Source organism: Hyperolius riggenbachi, chromosome 2, assembly GCF_040937935.1.
Source record: "Hyperolius riggenbachi isolate aHypRig1 chromosome 2, aHypRig1.pri, whole genome shotgun sequence".
Taxonomy (NCBI): domain Eukaryota; kingdom Metazoa; phylum Chordata; class Amphibia; order Anura; family Hyperoliidae; genus Hyperolius; species Hyperolius riggenbachi.
In genome coordinates, this window is record NC_090647.1 from 197,484,507 (window position 1) to 197,507,062 (window position 22,556).

General features: G+C 41.0%; 1 protein-coding gene across 14 annotated transcripts in view; it reads right to left on the bottom strand.

Moving 5' to 3' along the window:
• DOCK9 (dedicator of cytokinesis 9) overlaps positions 1–22,556 on the bottom strand; it is a 414,823-nt gene that overhangs the window by 63,988 nt on the left and 328,279 nt on the right. For 7 of the 14 annotated variants that reach the window (XM_068267967.1, XM_068267964.1, XM_068267963.1 and 4 more), the window contains exons 36-42: positions 20,333–20,399; positions 19,091–19,138; positions 14,930–15,066; positions 7,657–7,772; positions 6,268–6,405; positions 4,814–4,996; positions 2,402–2,515 (exon numbers count right to left, since the gene is read on the bottom strand). In XM_068267967.1, the coding sequence (XP_068124068.1) occupies positions 2,402–2,515; positions 4,814–4,996; positions 6,268–6,405; positions 7,657–7,772; positions 14,930–15,066; positions 19,091–19,138; positions 20,333–20,399 (803 nt within the window). Of the gene's footprint in view, positions 1–2,401; positions 2,516–4,813; positions 4,997–6,267; positions 6,406–7,656; positions 7,773–14,360; positions 14,405–14,929; positions 15,067–19,090; positions 19,139–20,332; positions 20,400–22,556 lie in introns of all 14 variants that reach the window. The other 7 variants (XM_068267974.1, XM_068267968.1, XM_068267972.1 and 4 more) reach the window with 2 other exon arrangements.

Here is a 22,556-nt window from a genome sequence, read left to right on the forward strand (position 1 = left end):
CATAACCAATAACATACATAGATATATCCACTGGATGCAATAAAATAGTGTTTTTTTTGCAGATACTTAACATAACAGCAAGTAATGAGAGAGCTTTTAGCAAAAAGTAAAGGAGGGGGAAATTCCCCCAAAAATATATAATTACAGAGAAAGTCAGCCATTGAGTCACTAAACCAATTATGGTTGGATGGGGACAAACTCATATCTAACATTTTGGTAGCTGCGAATGTGCCCCGGGCTCCAGAGAGGTTAGGTATGCTAATTTTCTAAGGTAAACGTAGAATCTGAAATGGAGGGTACCTTTTTCTGTGATAGGTCTGCAAAGGAAGAGGGTGCTAGTTTTAAGTTGATTCACTTATTTTGAAAGGCTATGTATCCGTACTTCATTTAAACTAAGCAGTATGAAAGAGAAAGTAATATATAAGGAAGGCGAATGAGAGTAGAGGGAAGAAACTAAGAGTAAGAGCTGAAGAGAGAAACTGAGAACAGAAAAAAGGGAGGATGGGGATAAAAGTATAGGAACGAGGAGTCAAGACACAAGTCTCAATGAATGTTTGTCATCATACTCTGCTCTGTATCTAGTAGGTAAGTGATTAGCGGATCCCAAATTTTGTGGAATTTTCCCCTATCATCATTAAGCCGTTCCCTTAATTTCTCGAAAAAGAGGACACTTCCAAGCCTATTTTTGATAGAATCAGAGGATAGGAATGGGGTGTTCCAGGCTGCTGCTATGTTTAGTTTAGTAGCCGTGAAGATGTAATTGATAAGCTCGTTTTGAGTGGAGGAAAGATTAGGGTATAGGCAGCCAAGTAAAGTGTACAGGGGATCTCTAGGAACCGGAGCATTCTTTAAAGATGATGCCCATGTGCATACTCTTATCCATATTCTGCAAACCTTTTTACAGCTCCACCAAATATGGGCAAAAGTGCCTGGCATTTTGCAACCTCGAAAGCAGCTTCCAGAGTGTTCTTTATTGAATTTGACTAGCCTCTGTGGCACTAACTACAAACGAAACAATAACTTATAGTTCACCTCGACTAGGTCAGCATTGATAGAGATTCTAGGAATATTTATCCAAATAGCCGACATGTCAGTATAATCAAGAAGTAGACCCAGGTCTTTTTCCCATTTACGTAATCAGGTTTGTTTTGTGAATGGGCAAGTGATAGTTCTTTGTATATAAGGGAGGTGGTCCCTGGGGAGTGGGAATCAGTGGCACAAATATTTTCAAAAGGTGTTTTGTTTAGGGGGAATTTAGTGTTGGTAATGTGTTTTACAAAATGCGCATGTAGTACTTCGCTAGCTGTGTGTTTCTCCGCTTGCCGCCGCGAAAGAGGCGCCCACGTGCGCAGCCTGGCCAATCGCCGCCAGGCTGCGCTATGGGGTGGATCGGGAATTCCTGTGACGTCACGACGTCGATGACGTCATTCCATTCGTCGCCATAGCGACGGGGGAAGCCCTGAAGGAAATCCCGTTCAGAACGGGATTTCCGGATGGGCTTGATCGCCGGTGGCGATCGGAGGGGTGGGAGGGATGCCGCAGGGAGGGGGGAATCATGTAGCTAGCACTAGGCTAGCTACAGGATTAAAAAAAAATTAGGTTAAAAGAAACCTCCCGCAGCCGCATGGCCAAAACACCAGGGAGGTTAAAAGAGTTATCAGGCAAAAAAAACAAAACAAAAGAGTTTCACTTACCTGGGGCTTCTACCAAGCCCCATACAGCCATCCTGTGCCCTCGTAGTCACTCACTGCTGCTCTGGTCCCCCTCCGTCAGCTAGTTTAGTTTTTGCCGGCCTAGGGGTTGGCGTGCCGCATTGCGTACATTTTTACACATTCTCGCTGGTGCAGGAACATTAACACATACATTTTACGCATTAGTGGTTCAATGCATACATTTTTACGCGTTAAACCACTAACGCGTAAAAATGTATATTTTAATGTTCCTGCACCAGCGGGAATGTGTAAAAATGTACGCAATGCGGCCCGCCGACCCCGAGGTCGTCAAAAACTAAACTAGCTGACGGAGGGGGACCAGAGCAGCCATGAGTGACTACGAGGGCACAGGATGGCTGCATGGGGCTGGTAGAAGCCCCAGGTAAGTGCCCCAGGTAAGTGAAACTCTCTTTTTTTGCCTGATAGCACCTTTAAGATTCCTGCTGTGGATACTATATGTACTTGCAACAGCACAAATCCTAATTCACAAACGTTTCAGCAATACTTAACATATTCGGATATGACCCAAGTGAGAGTTACAAGCATCTGCCACCTATAAATACTTTTTAACATACAGTACTATATTTGGTGGATTTTATGCAGTACTGTATTTCCAGTTTAGGATTAATAACAAGACATAAACCAATGATTACTCAATACATCTGTTATTACATAGACATGAAACAAACCTTTATGAGCCGGTCACTGTTTGCACAGTTGTTAATGATGGAGAGAGACTGCTGGAATCTTGTGCCCCCAATTCCAACCACATCTGCTATAAGCTGACTTACTGATATGATCACCTGAGAAACATGGAGATAACAGGTTAACTTCATGACTTAAAGAATTTTGCACAAAGGAAAACTGGATGTTTGTCACACTCTTAAGGCTCATACACACGTGCAACTTTTCCACCCAACTATCGTCTAAACTTGGTCTGTTGGACGATAGTTGGGTGTGTGTAGGTGACAAGTGACTGATAACAGGCGGTTCGCCTGATCCAACTCATCTCATGTTGGGCCGATATTGTGCAGTTGGCCACGTGTGTACAAGTTGTTTGACTTGTACATACGTTTTGAATGCGGCCATATCATGCAGTCCGTCATTCTGCTTGCCTATGCAGTATGCAAAATAGTTAGTTCAGCTGGTTGGTGCACGGAATATAAAAGTCGAGCAATCCTTAGGTCGTGTGGTTGGTCCTTGATGGACGTGTGTACGAGCCTTTAAACAGCTCCTAGGTTTTGCGAAGTCTACAGATTCATTATTACTAATACAACACTGTACATACTATGATTATGTAAAATTATTGCTCACACTCATTTTGTCAACTCTGTCAGCAATGTTTTGTTATTCTGGAAGCTGCTGGTAGTTGCAAATTGTAGGAGACTCTTAAGGTGCGTACACACATGCGACTATAGTCGTTTGTAACGATCGTTCCCCGATCTTTACCAACGACGATCGTTACAAAAAACGAACCAACGACTATTAAGGCAAACGACGAACGAGGCAAATCGCTACAAAACAAAGTTCTGTCTTGGCGGATTTTTACCACCGACGATCGTTAGCAAAAGTGGCACATCGTTGGAAACGATCGTTCGTACCAGGCTGGACATGCGCATTTCACTTTTTCTCCAAGGAACTTTACAATTTTATGCGCAGGCGCATTAAGTGCTTTTACGTGGTGTAACGTTCGTTCTAACGATGTGATCGTTACATACTTTTTACAACTAACTTTACTTCGGTCGTTCTTTCGTCAATTAAAAGATCGTTCGTCGTTGACAACGAACGATCGTTGTCGCATGTGTGTACGTAGCATTATTTTATACTATATTTGCCTGTTCAGTATAGAAAATTCAGGGACAGAGCTGGAAAAGAGACAGTGATGTCACCAACAATCCGTACCGCAGTTACATCTGGGTTCAAACTTTTTTTAGTCATTAACAGATACATCTGTGCAATTTAACAATTTAAAGAGAAGAATTTATATGTCATTTTGGAATTAACTTAGGTTACTTTATTTGTATAAAGTCAGCAAAATATCTGTATGTTAGGTATTGTGATAAGCAACAGAAAATGTTATTTATCGTTCGCCTGGGAAATGACAGCTGATAAATATTTCTGACAGCAGACAGAAGTTATGTAGGAAGATGAAGCCCAGTGTCCCCCCCTTTTCTAGCAACGTGCCAAATACTTGCAAATGCTCTGAAAATGTCACTAAATACACAATGCCTAAAATGAACACCATGCATTCCCTAAAGCAGATCATATACAGCCCAGCATTGCTAAAGTAAAAGATGTTTTTTTTATTCTATTAAAAAGACATTCATTTTTGCTTGATTGTGGTCACATGATCGTGCCTACAGGAAGCTGTCCACTCAAATGCACAGTAGAAGAAATCTTAAACAAAAATTGCCTGTAAATTGAATACAAATTGCATGCATCTTGGGTCAATTGGAAATTGGCGGAAAGTACATTTGACTGTCACAACCAATCAAAAACCTTGTTTCAGTTATCAGATGAAACCTGATTGCTCTGGGCAACTGTTCCAACTTTGCTCCAAATGTCCTTTCATCTGCCTTGACAGATCTTGTCCCAGTACATATAGTGACTGTAGCCATGCTTCAAATCTCTACATGAAGCTACAGGCCAAGTTCCCTTATGAATGATGTGATTAGAAATGCAATGTTAATTACATGTAATGTGGAATACTTTTTGAGCACAACCTAGCAATTTATGTTCCTCTTGGAAAACTCTTGAGAACTTACTCTAGCCTATGGGTCATGATGTGGTTCTCAGGGTTTCCTAGATTAATATTACAGCAATAGCAAATGTGGCTTATGCCAGTGGGAAAAATGTAACCTCCAGGCCTGTACACATCTAATTTATCTCTAGTTCCTGGAGAAAATACAGAGTTTAGCAATACCTTTTATCAGTGCCTTCAGTTTTTTATTAGAGTGGACTTGCACAAGATGTAAATAGTTCTGGCACCATTTAAATGCTAAAGTAATGATGAATTACTAGAATAGAATGCAGTTAGTGACTCATTGTTCAATAGGCTTTACAAAGAGAAAGACCATCCACATGGAGCACACCCCAATTACCTGCAAATGTGTTCTAACAAAAGACTTCTTTCCAGTGTAGTCAAAATTATTCCTCATTAAAAAGTAGAGGAGTTGAGAGGAGTCTGTCCGGATGGAGCTGAGCTTGGAATTACAGCACTTGAGAATTTCATAACATAAGGCAGCACACATGTCCGCTCTTCCTTCATAAAACGTTGATGGGAACTAAAAAAGCAAAGCCAATAAAGAAAAGGTCTTTGAGTCTGGCAGGATAAAGTTGCTATAAACGTGTTAATATTTCATGTGTTCCCCCCCCCCCCCCCCCACACTACAATTAGTCAATTAAATTACTAAATGCAAGTCCTGGCAACTTACATGACCTCGACGAGATCTGCTATTGACCAGGTTCTCCCTGAAAACACATGTTGAACCACAATTGCAGAAAAAGCTATGTTAAACTTATGGCCCGTACACATGGGCTGACTGTTATAGCCCGTCGGGGATCGATGACCGATCTCTTGGGTGACATTGCTGGGCCGGGCTGTACAGACGCGGAGTCAGTTGTACAGCTGACAACACATTCAGTTGCTATGTGGGAAGGAGGAGGGATGAAAGATGTGACCTCACATGGCGGGCAGGGTGCAAATGGTGTGCACAAAGCTCAGCTGAGTTGATCTGCCGGGCGGATTGCTAGCTGAGCAGAAGTCACTAGTCGGGGGTTGCTGTGCACACATGCCGGATTATCTGCTGAGGTGGTCATTATCTGCCGCCTCAGCAGACTTTAATCATGCCTGTATACGGAGATTTACATAAAATGAAGAAGACTTAATTGCGGTTTGTGTTCTCATTGGGGATAATTTATTTTCTGTACAGAACAGAAATAGGATAAAGTCTCTCTAACACTGAGACTTGTCAGATTTTAACTGCTGTCTGAATTTCTCATATTAGACTCTCTCTAGTGCCATCTCAGGGCTCATGGTATCACTGAGAAAGGAATTGAAGTCCCCAACAGGTGCATCAAATATATTTATTTAGTAGAGGTTCTTAAATGAGAATCCTATATTAACAGAGGACTCATCTATACATCCTACATAATATTATAGACAATAGATGAAGGCATACTAATATATTTATTCTGGCTTGAGGTGGGCGTTACCTGTTGAGGGACCAATACAATATGGATCTTCTTAGAAGTTAGATTTGACAAAAACACTGACTCAAACCAATACCAATTAAAAAATAAGGTAATCTCAACTGCTGTTTGATCATTTTATTGAATATTGATCAGGAGAACATGTTCTTTGTCTAATCGCGTGACCACAGATTTGCATAGCTTTGTGTTGGATCAATAAAACCAGCATAATGAATTATTTTATCTTCAGTTCATGATGCATTTCATAGAGTACTATAGAGAACACAGCATTTACTAGTTTTGCTTATGTTAATCCAGATAAACAAAAAATCCAAAGGGACAATGGCTTTGTCTAAATGCTGACCTTATATATTAAAGACCTAAGAGCTGTGAAGACATTTTTTAATGTGGTCTCTGACTGGTTCTTCTGAAGAAAGCACAGATACACGTCAAACACCTTCTTCATCAATGGATTATGGCCATGATCTGCAATTAACTGGTTCTGTGAAAGAAGAAAAAACACAGATAAATATATATCACTAGATGTCACAATAGTTTGTTTACAGTCAGAAAGATATGCAACCTGGCTTTACATGTGCATTAATCATCTGTTGTGTTACAAATATCTTGACTTAAAATAAATGGCCCCATTCCCTTATTCTTCACCTTCTGAAAACAATGGGCTAAAGCAGGACTGGGCAAACTTTGAGCGGCCCAGGCCGCATACTGTGGACCACATTCCTAAAATTCTCCCCCTTCTTCCCCCTCCCTGCAGAGTCGCGAGTGGGTGGTAATGGGGGAGACTGAAAACTCACCTGATCACCATCCAGCATAACATGACATCGGGCGTGTAATACGCTGGCTTGTCCCGACGTCATGTCATATGACACCCTGTTGCCATGGAGACACAACACTGGACAGTGATCAGGAGAGTTTTCCCCGTTACCACACGTGACTCTGCAGGGAGGGAGGGGGAAGTAAAAGGATCCAGCCACCTGTCAGCGGGCCGGAGTAACAGCATGAGTGGCCCGCGGGCCTTAGTTTGCCCAGCACAGGGCTAAAGTCTTAAAAAAAAAATTGCTAATCTTTTTTAAGTTTTATTTCATGTAATGGCAGAAATGTAGTTCTGGGTCTAGGATGCGGCAGCCTGCAGAGCTGTGGTTAAGATCACTTTTCCCTCTAATGAAGACCCATGGAGAAAGAAGTTTGGACTTCCAAAGTCCTGGAAGAACCCTGGGGTGGTCTGGACTTAAGAACAAAGCCCAGCAGCTGCAGTATGAAGGCAGTATGAACATTAAATGAGGTATCTGGTACCTGACCACACTGTCACATTAGTGAGTGGATTTCAGCAATGCGTAGCAGAGTGTGATAGGCAAGAACATCACACAATGCCTAGACAGTAGTGTCTGAGGTGTACACTGATGTGCTGCACAGCAGTGCGTTCTGCCAATGCACTGATGTGTGAAATTTATGCCCTGTTCCATTCAGAATAGTTGAATGGTTTCAGCTCTGCAACAGAGAGCAATGCATGGCCACTTGTACTGCAGAACAACATGACAATATGTCTAGGCCCTAATAGCTACTAGCATAAGTTAGGAATAGAGTCATCTTACCATTAACACAATTTTGAGTTAAATTCTTTAGAAAGATGTATCTGCTGAATTAAACCTGCAACTGTGTTTTAGAAAATATAGCACAGTATACCCCCTCCACCACCTCCCCCCCCCCCCCCCCCAGAAAAAGCACAACTAACCTTAAAGGCCATGGTGAACAAGGACAATGTGTCCAGGATAGTAAGGCATACTTCAGTGGCGATGTTGGCTTCAAGTAATGACTGATGTAGTATGTCAGCATCTGAATGACCATAGCCTAAATAAATGAAAAAGAATTGCTTAAATAAGCTGAACGTCTTAGAAAAGACCTTTAGTATTGATAAAAAGGGTAAATTTACATAGAATACACTTTTTTTTTTTTAAAGCAGATCACAATTTTTTAGGCCTTGTACCGACTGCACTTTTCTGCATGCTTGATACAAGATTTTTTATGCATTCTAAAACCCTGATTCAATAGTACTGAATGGGACAGAAACATACTGGTAATCACACAAAAAGTTCTAAGAAAGCTCATGTCATTGTGATTTACCAATTGTATGTGATTGTTAAGCAAATCAGATTGTGTATTAGGAACAAGGCCTTAAATCAACTGAAAAGAACATTGTTGAGAGATCCACACCACATGCAGAAAGCTGGTTAATTTTCTTTACTTTTGACTATTTAAATCGGACCTGAATGTAGAACCTTCTCTTTGCTCTAAAAGATACGCAACAGCATTTAAAGAAAAATATTTCTTTGTTACAGCTGATACAAATCTTGCAATAAATCTGAACTGTTTCTACTTCCTGCTTTGATGGAAGCAGACTGACAGTTTGTTAACATCCTGTGCTTTCAAATGACTTATCTTATGTGGCAGTCAGGTGACACGGGAGATATCAAATTCTTGTAATTAGATACAAATAAGGGGGAATTAGACAGACTCAACTCTATAAATAAACTCTATAAATACATACAGGGTGCATTTCTCCTGGTTCTTTTTCAGTCCCGTGCAAGAGTTCAGGTCCACTTTAAGTTTTTTTTTTTTTTTTTTTTTTAGAAGGGCACCTTCCACATACATGGCCTTATGTATTCACCCATAGCCTAGCCACACATCCAGAGTAGAAACATTTTGGTAGAAAGCAATTTTCATTGTATGCTTTGCGGCATATATTACACCACAATGCAGAGAAAGGCAAGTGCACAGTTATATATACGGTATATCCTATAGTTTCCATTTAAGATCCCCTGAAGGAGTAAAAGAAACTGTCAGGACATATAGATAGAGAATGTCTGAGTTCCTAATACAGAGAAAACGTGTGATGGGAACCTGCGCAATGTTTAAAACCATTTCAAGGTCATCAGTAAAACTATGGACATTCATAGAATGAAGTACAATCCTGAATTCATAACTAAGAAACCGTGACCTCACTTATAATTTGTCAAAAAACGCAAAGAAAACTTGGCAAATGAAATAGCTGCCAGTTAGGTTTCATCTCAAGTGCACAAATAATTCTGATTGGTTGACTTAAAGACAAAGGCATTAAGATACTATTATTTAATAAGTAAGTGATGTCTAAAAAGCATTCATGGGTTTTGAATCTGGTAAGTAAAAGTTCCACAATCAAGCAAGAATCAATTTGGTCCTATACTGCTTAAAATGAGATTCTTGGAAAGCAGACCATTCTTTCTACTATTCACGCATCAGGTTGAAGCCAACTCTGAATCTGAACCTACTTTCTACTTTTAGTGTCTTCTAACCACGATCAGCATCAGTAACAAGAAATTATTACTAACAGCTTGTTTAAAAGGTGCTGGATATTTGTACATAAGCAGTGCCACTATGATGAATGACAACTAACAGGCGCTTTGTTTTAAAAATTGCACACAGACATCAGTTTATGGACAAGCCCAAAAAAGGGAAACATAATTTTTCATAAAAAGCAGATTTGATGAAACCTCACATAACAGGTTTGCTATAACACTCACAAAGGAAGTACAATACTTAGACACCGTGGTATGATCAATTTGAGGATTTGTGGTGTTTTTTGTTTTTTTTTAAACAGCAATGGAGAATGGATGCCATGTTACTGCATTATTCCATAAGCACCTCTAACATAAGCTATGGTCAATTGAAAAACACTCTATGATGAGCTTAAATAACTTATAGATGCCATGCTACATGCTGAGAAATTAGCCACTAAGTGTCAGATAAGTTTATAATGCAAACTCCTGAAAGTAGAATAGTCCATCTCCCCATGCACATTATCAGGGAAAAACCAACTTATTATTGTCTTATTACATAAGGCAAATGCAATTTACTACACTGTAGCAGCCTTGAAGCAAACATGGTCAACTTGTGGCCCTTCAGATAATGAAGAATGACAGGTAATATGGAAGCACAACAATGGATAAGCCATGCTAATAACTGAACAATTCTCAGCATCAGGAAGATGGTAATTTCCACTTGTTACTATATTTTTTCCGGTGTTTGGACCTCTGCTTATTTTCCTAAAGTTGGGGCACCCAAGAATATAAATCTAAAGGTGGCCATACAACATAGGATTTTTTAAAGATCCTTTAAATTTAATCAATTTTCTGGATTGATTGTATTGTTTGAAAAATCAAACCAATCAACTATATGCTATTCATTTTTTTTTCTAAAACTTGAATAGAATTTCTAAATGTGACTAACAAATAGGTATCAAAATAGCAGAGATAAATCAATTAACTGTTATCAATCCATAAAACATTCGATTTCTCTATACATTTTGCCATGAGTAAAAATGGGAAAATGTAATATTTTGGTTGAATCATGTGCAGCCTTCATAACAGATGTTATAATTCCACTGTATTTGATTAGGACAAACATATCTTGTTTGTTTCAGACTTCCACTTGTTTAAATACTCATACGCAAATATGTGTATGTGTTAACTGCTATTCAAATGCATGCCATTTTTATTTAATTTGTATGGTCTAAAAGCTGCACTTCCCTGACATCAGGTTCTGACTAGCATGACTTAAAAATTAGAACAACATTTACAAAACTGTGAGACTTTATAAAGTATTTCTTCTTCGTCTAAGCTTTTTTGCTTTGATTAAAACATAGATTTAGGAAGTGCTGTTTTAAATATCAGTAACCGAACTAAAGTTTAATCTGTCGCTGTCTTCAGCACTCCTTGAGAGATTTCCCTACTTCATACATGGACAGGAAGTAGATAAAGGCCTAGAGCAGCAATACAAATATGGAAGTATTCCCTTCCACACATTTCTAAACTATTCTATTTCATGTACTTGGGCTTTAAAATACTAAATTCCTTTGCTGTGCACACAATGGAATACTGCTACAAAAATGAAAAACGGTGCAGTCAAGTATGAGGATAGCCAATGCAAAATGAATGGTATGGTAGTATGAGGTGAAAAGGTCTTCAAAAGCGTCAGTGTTATCCAACAGCTCAATAAAGATGATATATTATTTACTGCAGAGGCAGAGTATGAAGTAAGAAAAAGAAAAAAAACAAAAAAACAGTCATTTAATTAATGTCGGAATTATTTACTAGCTCCAAGTTTTTGATCAATACAAGAATTTAAAGGGACTCCGAGCAGTGCAGAAACTATGGAAAGATGCATACCATTTTGAAGCTCTCTTTCTCCTTTTTCCAACGATATATAAACCGCCGCCCTACGCCTTTTAGTTTTCGCTATCGAAATTGCGGCCGCCGCGATTTCGGTCGCGAAAATATCGAAAACTAAAAGGCGTAGGGCGGCGGTTTATGTGTCGTTGGAAAGAGGAGAAAGAGAGCTTCAAAATGGTATGCATCTTTCCATAGTTGCTTGTATTACACAGGACGACTTTGGGGAAAAGTTGTCCTGTGTAATACAAGCAACTATGGAAAGATGCATACCATTTTGAAGCTCTCTTTCTCCTCTTTCCAACGACACATAAACCGCCTCCCTATGCCTTTTAGTTTGATATTTTTGTGATCGAAATTGCGGCCGTGATCGAAAGGTGTATGGCGGCGGTTTCTATATCGTTGGAAAGAAAAGAAAGAGAGCTTCAAAATGGTATGCATCTTTCCATAGTTTCTGCACTGCTCGGAGTCCCTTTAAGCTGAGAAGAGTGATCTCATCATGTGAGGACGGTGGTGGTGGGGACCGAAGGATTTTATGGTAATGGCATGGGCACAGGATGGCTGCAGGGGGCTGGCAGAAGCCCCCAGGTAAGTGAAACACTTTTTTTTTTTTTTTTAAATACTTTCGGTTTCCTTCCAAGCATACGCTGTCAGAAAAGGTGTCCTAAGGGCTCCCTCTGGTGTTCACATTTACTTATCAATTCAGTAGGTAGCATTTCTGTGTAAGTTTGAAGTAACTGTTTTTTTTCAAAGTTGTGTGTGAGAGCTAAATACATAAAATGTATATTGTGGTTTGCACCTGGTATAAATTTGTACACCAAAATCTCAAGGGCAGCCAGCTGAACATCATATTATTCAAGCTATAATTGTGTTAGCAAAGATGCAAAAATAACACATTGGCAGTTATAAAAACAAAATTACTGGTAAATATTCAAGATTACTTTACTTGCACATGCAGGACTAATATTAATTGACTGATAATATTAATTGACTGATAGGTTTTTAATTTTGAAGGTAGAATGTGGATAAATTCCAACAGAAAATTAGTAGGTGTAGTAAACAGGTTTCCACAACAAACACTAAACCTCAGATATAAGGTCGGGAAGACAGAAAAATACGTTGTCCAAAGCAGAAAATCAGATTTAAAGGGACTATCTGAAAACCATAAAAATACGGGAATGTTTTAAAAAGACAAGTCTGTGTAGATATTAATATGTGATAGTTGATTCCCCCATTCCCACCCCCAACAGGTGCTACTGCAGATCGCTAGTCTCTAAGCTGCTGTGAAACCATTACAATCAAACAATGCACTCAGGGGCGTAGCAATAGGGGTGGCAGAGGTTGCGACCGCATCGGGGCCCTTGGGCCATTGCCTCAACTACAGTATTAGCTCTCTATTGGTCCTGTGCTCATAATAATCACTTTTATAGATGCTTTGAATAGTGGCAATCATTAACAAAGTGTTCCTCATCCCCTTCTTGCACCTCTGACACTGCAGTTGCCATTGGCAGGTTTTGGTGCACCATTTCAATTGTTATGTATAGAGTGTTTGGGGGCCCCCCAATGTAAAACTTGCATCGGGGGTCACAGCTCCTTAGCTACGCCACTGAATGCACTATACAATTTCTTAAAGGGAACCTTAACTGAAAGGGGGTAAAGAGTTTCAATTACCTGGAGCGATTACCAGCCCCCTGCAGCAGTCCTGTGCCCTCGGAGCCGCTCTGGAATCCTCCGGTCCGCTGCTGTCACTTTCGTTTTTGACGACTCACCAGTCGGCCGGCCGCCATGCGTATTATTGAACGCATTCCCTACTGCAATTAGCGCTGTTGCAGACCGCAACGCGTACAAAGATATGCGTTGCCACATATCTTCGCGTGCGGAATGCGGCAACGTGTATTTTTGTACACGTTGCGGTCCGCAGGAGCGCTAATTGCAGTAGGGAATGCGTCCAATAATACGCAGGCGGCCGGCCGACTGGTGAGTCGTCAAAAACGAAAGTGACAGCAGCGGACCGGAGGATTCCAGAGCGGCTCCGAGGGCACAGGACTGCTGCAGGGGGCTGGTAATAGCCCCGGTAAGGGAAACTCTTTACCCCCCGTTCAGTTAAGGTTCCCTTTAAGTATGATTGTAATTACGATCCATAATGAAACCTGACAAACCAAAATTGTGGTTTAGTCTTTCAATCATGATAACTATTGTAAATACTGGTACCCACTTCAATGCATGATCGATTTGACATTTTTGTCTGCCCAAAGGTCTAACTGGGTAAAAAAAAATGTACAGTGTATGTTAGGTCCGCTTTTATAATTCCTTATTTAAACTTTATTAACAGTCACAAATAGTACGTCTGAAATAAAACTGTCAACTTAGGTTGCCTGAAATGATAATTCATTGCCAATTTGGGTGCTTTTGATAGCTGAACATTAAATGGATATGCCTGTTTGCTCATGTCAGGGCACCATTATTGCTGTTGTGAATGGGCAATTAGTCACACAATTGCTATATGTGTAAATTAACAAAAGGCTGCACAGCTGGGAGGATTGGGTATTACCCTCTCCTCTGCAGCAAAGGAGAGGGGGCTTAGAAAATGGATTCCCACATAGGTGTGGTGAACAATATAAATAAAATAGTTTTATTGATGCTATAACAAACACAGAACATTTATATTGTGCTTTTCTCCTGGCGGACTCAAACCCAGAGCTGCAGCCACTAGGGTACGCTCTATACCCTATAGGCAGCAGCAGTGTTAGGGAGTCTTGCCTAAGGCCTCCTACTGAAGAGGTGCTGGCTTACTGAATAGGAGGAGCCGAGATTCAAACCCTGGTCTCCTGTGTCAGAGGCAGAGCCCTTAACCAGTACACTATCCAGCCATATAAAATACTTATAACAAATTTCTAGCAAAAAAAAAAAAAAACCCCAAAAAGAAAACCCAAAACAAATCAATGACAGTGTCCCTTTAAACTCTGATTTTTGCTAATGCACTTAAAACACACAAAAACAAAGCTTCATGTTTAGCAAGTTGCTATGAGCAACTTTTGTTATTTTGTGCTGTTACATAATGAGATTAGAAAGCAACAACAGACGTGTCTGCTATCAAGCAATTACGTCTACAGAAAATAAAGCTGTGCTTGCAGTTATGTAAATCCAAGGAAAGAAGCAAAGCAGGACAAATAGAGAAAATCTGGCTGAATTTAATGCATACTTCCAGGCCAGTGTCAACCTGATTGAATCTTACCATTGTCTACAGCTATTCCAAGTACACTTGATATCTTTCTCACACTGAAAACACAGAAAAAGTCAATTCATTATTGAATGCTTTTTCATACACATATAGTGAACTGTGGAGAGTGAAAGTCTACTCTCACGTAGCATTATTTCCATGAATGCACCAGGTGGATCATGTGTGCTCTCACGGACTGTCAAGTGCTGTACTGCCACTATAACGGAGGATCAATGCATGGACTAGCCAAGCAGAGAACAGCAAAATATGCTGTTTAGGGACATGGAATTCTATAAGCAATATACATACAATGGATTAAAAGTTTTAATCCAATTGAGTGTGAAAGGTTTAGAGCAGCTTCTTTCCATGTGCATTAGTAGTGGCTGCACAAGGCTGACAGTATCCACGTATGGCACACATCATCATCTGGCTTCCAGCAGCATCAACCCTGTTCAGGGAGGAAAATCATGAGTGAGAACCCAAATTACACATTCTTCTGTGTCCGGTGTGTTGTGGGGAGTGACTGTGGTACCTGTCAGTGCTGAGGTGGTACAGGAAGAGGCAGCTGACTTCACAGAACTTACTGTGGTTAAAAGTGAGAGAGTTATCCAGGCTGCTGAGCTGCTGCAATCTGGCATGCATCATTCCTGTTCTGTTACGGGAAACAGGTAATGTCTGAGACTTTCGGTCATGAACTATGGGTCCCAACCCCTCCTGGTTCCTGCAAGATGGGTGGAAATGGGACAGAGGCACCAGTTAGATGTGTCCCCACAGCAGAGAGGTGGGGGCAGTTAGTAAAGCAGAGAAAGCATAAACACATCATCTCAAATAAAACTGGCTCTTCTAACACAGCAACATTGTCAAAGTAACTGTAAAAGCAACATGCTACAAAAAATGCAATAAAAGGCAATGACTTGGCTAATGCCTATTCTCAGAAAAATATAAATGTCTATATGGTGCTACCGCTAGGAAGAGCTAATGTAACACTGCATTCAGTAAGATGGGGAAATGTGATTTTCTAGATGAAATTAGATAGACTGTTGGATGTTGATGAAGCTAGATGTATCACCAGTGCCATGCACACAAACATGCAATAGATGGAAGGCAGGCAAGGCAGCTTTGCAATCTTACCCAGGCAGGAAGGGAGAAGAGCCATACACTTTGTTATATTTGCCAGCAATCAAGTGAGGGAAAACAGAAAGAGTGAGCTGTGTTAGCAATGAATTTAGGCTGGCTTCCTAATGTGTACCACCACCAGAGCTGAATGTGAGGACCGGTGCAGGACACACACTTCTGTGAACCTTATTATTTAGGTTATCATGTGAGATACCTGGGACATGCACCCATCACCATCTAGCATGCTTAGTCTGGCAACAGCCACACTGAATGTTCACCTAAGTAACTTTGGTAGGCCACAATAAACAGACTTGAATTAACATCATGCCCGTATGTGTAGAAGAAATATTAAACAATTAGTTTAATTTTATTGAAGCCAGGACAACTGTATTATTGAATTGTGGTCACGTTCAGAGGAGGAGACTGATGCATGAAAGGGAGGGGAGACTGCACTCTGCTGCATTACAGAAACCAGTGGCAGGGAGTGGTATGCACTGCATTGCAGCCACCAACAGGCTTACTGGAGGTACCTGGTAAGATGCAGGATTGTTACTGGAGGATGTGGTCTGTGACAGTGCCAGATTTATCAACCTAAGAGTTACTAATTGATTAATGAACAGCCCACAATTGTATGATCTGAGACATTGGTCCATTATAAGTACAGATGGGGAATGAGCTGCTAATCATTGTGAGTATATGAAAATTTCAGAGTAATTTTAAAGAGACTCTGTAACAAATTGTTTATCTTTATTTCTTCTATGCTATAAGTTCCTATGCCTTTTCTAATGTGGTCTGGCTTACTGCAGCTTTTCCTAATTGCACAGTAGCTGTGTTATCTCTGTTATATGATCTAATCTTCTCTCTATAGTCGGCACAGTCAGGCTGAGGCAGTCAGACTGGAATGTGCAGGGCTGCTTGTGATTAGCTAGAAGCTGTACACACCCCCTGCAGGCTCTGTGTGACTAACACACTCTGCTTAGCTGAGCCTATTAGAAGCTGGTTAGTTTGTTTGTAAACACTGCCTAAAACTGGCAATTACAAGCCAGGTTTGCAGCAGAGAATGGCAGAAACAGCACAGAGGGGACCAGGAGCACATAATGAATAGAATGGTATGCTTTTTATTGTAAGAATTTCAGAGTACAGATTCTCTTTAAGCAAGTTTATGAAGCATGGAATTGGCCCAAATGCAGTTAGCTGATATTTTAACGCTCCAATTCCAAGCTGCTTACGTTTGCATAAAATTAACATAAAATGTACATCAACTTGCAATTATTAGCATCTCATTAACCATTCTTAAAGGAAACCCAAGGTGAGAGGGATATGGAGGCTGCCATATTTATTTCCTGTTAAGCAATAACAGTTTCCTGGCAGTCCTTCTGATTCAGTGTCTCTAATATTTTTAGCCTAGACCCCGAACAAGCATATGCAGATCAGGTACTCTGACTCACCTTATTAAGGTTCTACTGGATTAGCTATATGGTTTTGGCTCAGACACTACGTATGCCTGAAGATCAACAGGACTTCCAGGCAACTGGCATAGTTTACAAGAAAATAAATGTGGCAGCCTCCATATCACACTTCATGAATGATGTCATGTATCAGAAATCAGTCTCATCCATGTAGCAAACTATAAAATGCATTAAATCATAGATAATATTGTAGAGAATATGAATGTAATCTGTCTGCTCTATGTACAATCAATATGTGTAGAGGCAGGAAATGCCTAAAGCCATTGAAATTCCCTTTCCAAGTACAAGACAAGATTGATAGCTGACACATTTGCAGCTACAGATGAGAACAGCTTTCCTGGATGTAATCAATATCTTCTGAGAATGTACATTTTAATAAATTGCAACCTGACACCAACTACCGTCTTTAACCTAAAATAAGACATCCTCCGAAAGTAAGCCCTATCTTATATTTCAAACACCCTTGAAATATAAGGCATCTTCTGAAAATAATTCAGTTCTCAGATCAGCGGTGAAGGCAACTTCGGTAAAGTTGTGCAGTAACAGCGCCGCCATCTGCGGAAGTAAACAGAGATCACTTCCTGTATACCGGCTCTGTTACTGCACAACTTGAGCTGCATTCACCGCTGATCTGAGAATTGAATCATGCACAGCATTAGCTGCAGCCCGCAGGGGAAATCGGACTTTCTGGAGGTGGGTCAGGAGTAAACGAGGTAAATCAGCAGCAGCAGCAGGAGGAGCGGGGAGGGAGGAGGCAGAGGCTACTCTGAAAATCTACACTCTTTTATACTGGGGGTAAGGCGTCTGGGTGTATACTTGGGTGGAGGGGGGGGTCTGGGTGAATACTGGGGGGGGGGGTCTGGGTGAATACTGGGGGGGGGGGGGGTCTGGGTGTATACTGGGGGGAGGGGGTGTCTGGGTGTATACTGGGGAGGGGCACTTCTGGCGATATACTATATACTAGGGGTATCTGGATATGTACTAACTCCCACAATATATAAGACCTCCCCGAAAATAAGCCCTAGCACATATTTTAAAGGTAAAAATAATATGACAGTGTCTTATTTTCAGGGAAACACGGTAGTAGCATAAAACACCCAAAATAACAGGATATAAAATATGGAATAATTTATATTTGTGATATATTCTCCTGTTTAAACAAAAACACTGCTTAGCTTAACAAATATGACTTATAGCACTCCTAGATACCACAATGATGCTTGCATTGTGTTTTTCCTCTCAGTTTACAAACTAATTTGAAAAGTAAAAATAGATTTTCTGAAATTATTTTTCCTTTATTTTGAGACGCTCCAACTGCTGATTTAACTGGTATGTTTTGCAGTCCAGAAATGGTTCACACTATACTACTATGCAGTAAATATAATAGTATACTGTACGACAGGAACTAACCAATGTTACAGACAATGTATTTTAGTTTCCCAAAACGAAGATTTCTGACAGTGTCAGATAAAGTTGCATCACTCACACCATCATCTGCTATTGCATACATGCTAGATAAAAGTCATCTGTAGTGGTGGATAACGTCTACCTCCCCTGAGAATCTAGCGTGTGTACAGATGCCCCCCCAATGCCTTGGCCACTGATCAGCCTGGCAGATTGACTTGCCAAGCACTTTGTTGACCCCACTTTCCTGGCCTGCCATGTGACGTTTAGTTCTCATTACCCCATCTGTCAGCAACATTAATGGGTCGGGTGACATAAGTACTGCCACAGCAATAAAGCTTTTGCATTGACAAAATTGCCAATCAAACTAGCAGTTAGAGATCCAAAAATAAAATTTCCAAATTCATTTTTATATTTCCAGAAGTTAAATAAAAACAAATAACTTTAAAATATTTTTAATACTAAACATAAATAATAAATGTACAAAAGATCACATGCCTTTTTATGTAATGAGTATGTGTGTTAAGTGACAGAGACCTGTCATTACCAAGATTTAGGAACTTACAGGTCCTGTCTGGTTAGAGCCAAAGTTGAAGTGCCACTGAAGATCAGAAGCCACACTGCAGAAATGTATGCAGCTTTGGATGGCATAACATAAGTACTGGTTTAGGGAAGTTTTGGTAATTGTGTCATCTGAAACCTAAATGAAATCACTGTTTTGAAATGTACAAAATTCAGCTGCATGTAACACTATACCTGGCAATATAACGTTTTCCCATATACTGGAACTGATGCAGGCACACTCTGAAAATCAAACAGAGGTGAAATACAACATAGGTAAACAAAAATGAAATAAGTAAATGGACTGACTTGTAGAATTTTATAAATTGCAACATATTAGAATTGTTATTTGCCTTATATTTGCATACACGTCAGAAATATTTGCATCTCATTCACCATCTCAACAAAACTAACAGAAGATAATTTTGGTATAATTAATGAGTTACTAATGAAAAAAATAATGATATATATATATATATATATATATATATATATATATACACACACATATATACACTGTCGTTCAGGAAGATGGCGCCTTATTTGGCAGCCACGGTCACAGGATTCTGGCCTTTTCTTGTTTTCCTTTTCCCTACCAATTCACCTCGCTTTCCCCTGAAGGTGTGCAGTGTGGTCTAGTGTAGCCTGGGACGCTGGTGCGGGTCATGGGGACTGGGAGTTCGGGACCTGGAGTTTTTTCCACCTTGCCGCTGCCTGGGTCTGTTGTCTGTGCAGGTACAGGCCGCGTGGAGTTCACCGCTGCTACCCAGGAGGTTGGGGCTCCACTGAGGTCGGAAAAAACTGCACCGATCGGGACACCTTTGGCCTCACTGGATGCCGGCTCCATTCATCCATTGGCTGCTGCTGCTCCACCGCAGCAGCTCAGCCCCTCCATGATGCCAGCCGCTAAAAGTAAGGGCCACCACGCGGCTGGACGTTCTGTGACAGCCAGATTATCTTGACAAGCCCTGCTCAATGCTGCCCAGGAGTTACCACAGAAATGAACACTACTGCACCTTTTGAACTGGAGCCCCTTGGCCAGTACTGCCCGATGCCAGCAATCAGCAGCGTCAGCCATCACTGCCATTTTCTTTCATGAAGAACTGGGCCATCACTGCTGGACCTTCAGCTCCCTCTGTCGTTCCCCTTCCCCCTCAATGTCTCCGTAGGGATAACAGATGATGCGAGTGCGAGTGGTGGCGCCTTAGTATGGCAGCCTCAGCTCTTGGCTTTTGGACATTTTACCCCTCTCACCATCCACCCCCACACCCCGTTCAGAACCTGTAAGAGCCAAAAATCAATGTGGGGGTACCCCCCCCCCCCATGCGCACACACACACATTTTGTACTTGGCAAAGTAAATGATTCTGTTTAAGTCAGTAAGCCCACATTAAAATATTAATTATGCATACAGTGTAAATCGGCTGAAAGAACCTACTCTGAGAGTATGAAGAAATCCATCAGCTCTGATGATGTGGCTTTATTCCAATATGTAAACAGTGCATCTGTTAAATAAGAAGATTCCATTAGCAATGACTGTGGTCTACACTTCGTTACAAGGATAAGGCTTGGCATTTTCATTAAAAGGAAAGGCTGATTTGCACGACGAACTGCGTTTCTCCTGAAACTTGACAGGCTGGATGAGAAAGGAACTAAAACGTTTTTTTAAAGAGAACCCGAGGCGGGGTTCTCACAACAAAATCCCTCTACAGAGGCTGGCTCTGCCTATCGAGCCCAGCCTCTGTTGCTAATCAGATCCCCCCTAAATCCCCCCTGCACTCAGCCAGACCCCATAAATCACAGCCGCGCTGTGCGGCTGTGTTTACCTTCCGAACGTCAGTCTCGGTGCTCCCCTCGCCTCCTGCAGAGCTCCGGTCCCCGCCCGCGTCCCTTCCTCCAATCAGCGTGGAGGGAAGGGACGTGGGCGGGGACCGGAGCGATACAGGAGGCGGGGGAGAGCGGAGACTGACGTTCGGAAGCTAAACACAGCCGCTGCTGACACGCTGCGTGTCGGCAGCGTGGCTGAGATTTCTGGGGTCTGGCTGAGTGCAAGGGGGATCTGATTAGCAACAGAGGCTGGGCTCGATAGGCAGAGCCATCCTCTGTAGGGGGATTTTGTTGTGAGAACCCCACCTCGGGTTCTCTTTAAGAGATGGAAGCCCTATAGCCTTCAGTCTACCTAACTGAAATGAGATGAGCCAATTCATGGAACCCTTTAAGTACTCAGAATGGTATGCTTAACAATTACTAGGCACACTAGGAAGTTTGGAAATCAGCCGCCCTTCTTCTGGTGCCCATACCTGGTACAATGTTTTCGTTTTTTTTTATCAGATAATTTCGCTCAATTATTCCATTAGATTGAATATAAAGCTTTTTTTCCAACATGTCTGATCAGATTTTTATTGAAAAAAACCCAGGATAATCTTTTATTTTTCTTGATCGAAATTCGATCATTTTGGTTGACCATACGGGAATATCAAACGTGTTTATTGTACCATGTATGGACACCATTAGCTTCACTTGCCCACGCCTATGATCTATAGCACTAAATGGACTCGAACTCTATAAATTTATTTTGAAGTGATACAAATTTATAATTGTATAAGAGAGAGCAATTGCGGGTAGGTGTTTGGTAGTTTTGGCGAGTTTGTTTTTTATGGGCCATTTTGTCCTATAATTTTGCATGTACAGGGAGGGCCATTTATATGGATACACCTTAATAAAATGGGAATGGTTGGTGATATTAACTTCCTGTTTGTGGCACATTAGTATATGTGAGGTGGACACTTTTAAAGATGGGTGGTGACCATGGTGGCCATTTTGAAGTCGGCCATTTTGAATCCAACTTTTGTTTTTTCAATAGGAAGAGGGTCATGTGACATAAAACTTATTGGGAATTTCACAAGAAAAACAATGGTGTGCTTGGTTTTAACGTAACTTTACTCTTTCATGAGGTATTTACAATTTTCTGATCACTTATAAAATGTGTTCAACGTGCTGCCCATTGTGTTGGATTGTCAATGCAACCCTTTTCTCCCACTCTTCACACACTGATAGCAACACCACAGGAGAAATGCTAGCACAGGCTTCCAGTATCTATAGTTTCAGGTGCTGCACATCTCGTATCTTCACAGCATAGATAATTGCCTTCAGATGACGGTGTGGTATATGGGGTACAAAGATAGTGGGGCCATTCTTCATCAATGGAAACCTCAAGGCCACTGGATATGCGAAATTGCTACATGATGATGTGTTTCCCTCTTTATGCACTGAAACTGGCACATTCCCTGCATTTTTCCAGCAAGATTGTGCTCCACCACATTATGGGTCAGGTGCGGTCCGAGCATTCCGAGATGAACAGTTTCCTTAAAAGTGGATTGGTCATCATGGGCCAGTTAAATGGCCCCCAAGGTCTCCTGATCTGACCCACTTAGACTTTTATCTTTGGGGTCATCTGAAGGCAATTGTCTATGCTAAGAAGATACGAGAAGTGCAGCACCTGAAACTACGGATACTGGAATAACGGATACGGATAATGCTAGCATTTCTCCTGCGGTGTTGCTATCAGTGTGTGAAGAGTGGGAGAAGACATTGACAATCCAACACAATGTGCAGCGCATTGAACACATTTTATAAGTGGTCAGAAACTTGTAAATAACTCA